A 5,101-nucleotide genomic window follows, 5' to 3' on the forward strand; every position below is an offset into this window, starting at 1 on the left:
ATCCCAAAAGACTTTTGTAACCTCTCGTGTGCAAAAGATACTTGGTCTACCCACAACCAAAACAAACTATGAAATATTAGGAATGGGCGGAAGAATAGTTCAGAATGCGAACAAAATTTGCTCACTCACAATATTTTCTCCAGATCTCAAAATAAAAATTGAAACTCACGCAATAATACTCCCCCAATTGACGCACTTTTTACCATCATTCAAGGTGACATACGTTGATCTCCAAGAATACGCCTCACTTCCTCTAGCTGACCCTAAATGCTTCGCACCTGCCAGGATAGACATGGTGGTTGGTAGCGACATTCTCCCCAAAATACTAATTCCAGGTCTTAAAACCAACGTTGGCGGTAGCTTAATAGCCCAAAACTCCATCTTTGGGTGGATATTAAGCGGCCCAGTTGCGGAACAAATCTCAACATTTTCCACCCAAGTAGTTGAAGGCTCAGAAGATTCGCTAGGTGATCTACTCAAACGATTTTGGGACAAGAGGAGGTTCCATCGGCTCCCACTCACACAGACGATGATGAATTTTGCGAGGAGCTCTACAAAAATACTACCTATCGGAGAGAAGACGGCCGCTACGTAGTAAAACTCCCATTGAAGTCAACATTTCCCGACTCAACCGCACTAGGGCACTCCAGACCCGCAGCTCAGCAGCAATACCTCAGCATTGAGCGGGGCATCGAGAAGAAAGCGGAACTCCAAACCACATATTCAAAGGTCCTCGAAGAATATTTAACTCTAGACCACATGGAGCCCACAAAGTCACGCGAAATCATACGTGATGGTAAATATTTCTCATTTTACCTGCCACATCACGCTGTGATTAAACCTGATAGTAAAACTACTAAAGTCCGAGTAGTTTTTAATGCGTCAAAACTCTCTCACTCCGGCCTCTCACTTAATGACGTACTGCACACAGGTCCCGTTCTCCAAAATGTCCTAATGCCTATAATTCTCAAATGAAGGTTATATAAGTATGTGTTCAATGGCGACATTGAAAAAATGTATCGCCAGATATACGTCCACAAGGAAGACCAGGATTTCCAGCGAATCCTATTCCGCAGATCCCCCGAAAGTCCGATAGAAGACTTCAAACTAAAAACAGTTACATTTGGCGTTAACTGTGCTCCCTATTTGGCCATAAGAACACTCCATCAATTGGCCCAAGACACACAACAAAAGTCCCCACGAAGCTCGGCAATTTTAGTCAACGAAACTTATGTTGACGACATTCTCTCAGGCGGGCACGATCTGGACTCAGCCAGGGAATCGATATCTCAAATTATCGATGTCCTAAAATCAGCAGGATTCCCCTTGAAAAAGATCACGGCAAATCACAAATCACTGCTGAAAGATATTCCTCAGTCTGATCTGTTAGACACAGATTTTCTCCAATTCCAAGAGGCAAGCTCAACGAAAACCCTTGGAATTAAATGGAACGCTCTCACAGACACGTTTTCGTACTCAGTAGATCCGCTCCCTGACACAAACACTGCCACAAAGCGACAGATCTTATCAGCTGTCGCGAAACTTTTCGACCCGGCAGGATGGCTATCGCCCATAATGATAGCAGCGAAAACTCTCCTCCAACAGCTCTGGATGGAGGGAACAGACTGGGACGAAGCTGTCAAACCCACCTCACTTCTCAAATGGAACTCTTTCCAGAAAAATCTCTCGGCGATCAAAGAAATTGAGATACCCCGTTGGGTACAATTCAGCCCGGATAACCCAATCCAGCTGCATGGTTTTTCTGATGCCTCTGAAAAGGCTTTTTGCGCTTGTGTATATCTAAGAGTTCAACATGGCGAAACTGCAACTTCTCATCTACTCGCAGCAAAGAGCAAAGTTGCACCCTTACAGACTGTTTCTCTCCCAAGGCTGGAACTCTGCGGTGCAGTCCTCCTCACAAAGTTAGTGAAACAGATCCGATCCCAACTAGATCTGCCCTCTCATGAACTAACGTTGTGGACTGACTCTTCCATCGTGCTAGCTTGGTTGGAAAAACCTCCCTGGATGTGGAAGACGTATGTAGCAAACAGGACATCCCAGATCCTTCAAAACGTCAACAATGCTACGTGGCGTCATGTCTGCAGCGCCGACAATCCAGCAGATCTAGGCACACGAGGAGCCAAACCTCAAGACCTCGTAGACTGCTCTCTCTGGTGGAAAGGCCCCGAATGGCTAACAAAGCCCCCCATACTATGGCCTAAAGTCACCCCAAATCACCCATCTCCTCCAGAACAAAAGCACATAGAAGTATTCCACGCAGCCGTAAGCACCGATCTCTTACACCGATTCTCCTCCTACTCAAGAGCTCTCCGAGTGGTAGCATTCATGTTACGGTTTGTAAACAAAGCCAAAAGGTTGCATGTCCCACAAACCATCACTCTAACGCATGCAGAAATAAATCAGGCGAAATTGCTTCTCATTCGGAATGCTCAACACATATATTACGGAGAAACGGTGACAACCTTGGAAGCGAAAAACCCAATCAGCAAAAAAGACCCATTGCTCACCCTTAACCCATTTTTGGATAAGTCAGGCCTGCTGCGCGTTAACGGACGCCTCACTTACGCCGCCCTCAGTTATAATGAGCGGCACCCCATTATTATACCAGATAACTCAAAGCTATGTTCTCTCCTTCTCGCTTTCCTCCACTCAACACTACTACACGCCGAAAAGCAGCTGATGATCCGCATGGTCCAGCAGGAATACTACATCCCTCGCCTCAAGCAGAAGATCAAGACATGCATCTTTCACTGCAAGACATGTACCATCTACAAGCAAAATATGAAGTCGCAAATGATGGCCGCGTTACCCCCAGAACGCTCTACATACTCGCTCCCATTCCAAACCACTGGTGTTGATTTTGCTGGTCCGTTCCTGGTAAAAACCTCTACTCTTCGTCGAGCATCTCACTCCAAAGCATACGTCTGCGTTTTCGTATGTTTCTCCACAAAAGCTATACATCTCGAACTTTGCTCTGATTTAACAACAGAATCTTTTAAGGCAGCTTTCACACGATTCATCGGACGCCGAGGAATACCCCACAAAGTGATGTCCGACAATGGAAAAACCTTTGTAGGAGCACAACGAAGTCTCAAGAGGGAATTTTCCATCTTTCTTGAGGAAGTCTCAGCGGATATTGCCAACAAATATGCCCTCCACGGCCTCGCATGGCAATTCATTCCTCCGTACGCCCCACACATGGGAGGACTCTGGGAAGCAGCAGTGAAAAGTTTCAAAATTCATTTCACCAAAGTGGCGGGCACCCATAAATTCACGTATGAGGAGTTCAACACTCTCCTTGTCCGTATTGAAGCGGTTCTGAATTCGCGACCGCTATCCCCGATGTCACAAGACCCTGATGACCTACAAGCTTTGACACCAGGTCACTTTCTCCGCGGCGCCCCGCTACTCTCCATTCCTGAGCCGAACTCCGAAAATCTCTCCCTAATAAATAGGTGGCAGAAACTAAGGGTACTCCATCACCAGTTCAGCAAACGCTAGAAAAGTGAGTATCTGCAAGAACTCCATAAGCGCTCCAAATGGAAGGGCCAGGACACCAATCTAAACGAAGGGGACTTAGTCGTCATAAAAGACGATCTCCTTCCCCCCAACGAGTGGCGGCTCGGCCGAATTACGAAACTCCATCCCGCTCCCGATCAAAATGTTCGCGTCGTAGACATTCGCACCCAAAGCGGAACCGTCACACGCAACATAACGAAGCTTTGCTTATTACCACCCGCGTAGCTCATGCCCTTACACTCATTCTACTATCTTTCTCACATTTTGTCTCGTCTCAGTTCACCAATCAACCGCATGCCACTAACAATGTCCTTCGAACGTGTATNTACTCTATTATCTTTCTCACATTTTTTCCCGTCTCAGTTCACCAATCACCCGCATACCACTAACAATGTCCTTCGACCGTGTATTTACAGGCCCCAAGACTTCAGCAAATGCCGACTGTGCTGCCGCACCCATTCGCTGCGCTACTGCCGCGCCCTTCTGGCCATGACGCCGGACGAACGCTACGAATCCGCTAGAGTGCACCGCTACTGCATAAATTGCTTAGCTACCTCGCATGTAACGGGCGCCTGTGATTCCTCAGGCAGTTGTCATCGCTGTGGATTAGCCCACCACACCTTGCTGCACCGATCCGCCTCCACACCGACCGAGCGTACGCAGAAGACTGAGCGCAAGTCCAATGACAAGCGCAAGCCGAATCGTCAAAGGACCCAAACCTCGCGTGAGCAAGGAAATGCTACGCAGTCAGCACGCAGACCGACCGGACGAGCAGTAAAGAAAGCAGCTCAACAACCACGTCCCGTTCCTGCTTTCCAACNTGCTCCCGCCTTTCAACGACGCATCCGGGGGCTACTAAATAAAGCACGAGAAACGCTGGAGCAGCTGCAAGATTTGGTGCAGGTCTCATCGCCTCAGGCCCGCCGGCATGACATGAGTCATAATTTGATTGAATTTTAAAACTAATATTAGTTCGTAATAAAGAAGTTACAAAATGAATACTTACCTTGAATACTTACCTTTAATTACATCCCTGAACTGGGAAATTTAATACTCACCACAAACCTGTATATACATATATATGTAAGCTAGAAAAAGACCCTGTAACGTTAAGGTCAAAAATGCAAATCAATCGTTCGCTATCCTTATACATAAACGGTCGTCCAATCGGAAATATATTGTATTGTAATACCCAAATAGCAGTGAAATAAAAAAGTGAATTTAAATATCTTTTATAAAAAAAAGGAAAAACCTCTTTAATTCACGCGAAAGTGAACAACAATGTATAATATAAAAAATAAAAAAAACTGTTAAACCCAAGAAATTTTTTGTTGGGCGTAATGTGTCAACTGAGCTTGATGAGTTGTTAAGAAGAAGTGGCTGCACATCTCGGCATTCAAATCTACTGTCAAAGTCGCAAATGTTATTGATTTTGTAGTGAAGCATTTTGGCATTGCAAACATTTATCTTTCGTGCTTTGCACTTGTTAAAAAAGGGGTATCTCTTAATGAGTTGGAAAGCATAAATTTTAAATTGTGTGTGTCACCTGCATACTACAGTA

The 5,101-nt window shown here is 45.7% G+C and overlaps 2 protein-coding genes across 2 annotated transcripts; both read left to right on the forward strand.

The window, feature by feature from the left end:
* Window positions 1-223: 223 nt before the first annotated feature.
* Window positions 224-975, forward strand: LOC108364443 (uncharacterized). Its single transcript, XM_017618115.1, has 2 exons — window positions 224-490; window positions 526-975. Exons 1-2 carry the CDS (start codon window positions 293-295, stop codon window positions 973-975), a joined length of 648 nt encoding a protein of 215 aa, XP_017473604.1. The 5' UTR covers window positions 224-292.
* Window positions 976-3,846: 2,871 nt separating this feature from the next.
* LOC108364445 (uncharacterized) lies at window positions 3,847-4,500 on the forward strand. The gene is made up of 2 exons (XM_017618116.1): window positions 3,847-3,861; window positions 3,904-4,500. Exons 1-2 carry the CDS (start codon window positions 3,847-3,849, stop codon window positions 4,498-4,500), a joined length of 612 nt encoding a protein of 203 aa, XP_017473605.1.
* The last annotated feature ends 601 nt before the right edge of the window (window positions 4,501-5,101 follow it).

Source organism: Rhagoletis zephyria, unplaced genomic scaffold (assembly GCF_001687245.7).
Source record: "Rhagoletis zephyria isolate East Lansing unplaced genomic scaffold, Rhagoletis_zephyria_1.1 Rzeph_scaffold_01560, whole genome shotgun sequence".
Classification (NCBI taxonomy): Eukaryota; Metazoa; Arthropoda; class Insecta; order Diptera; family Tephritidae; genus Rhagoletis; species Rhagoletis zephyria.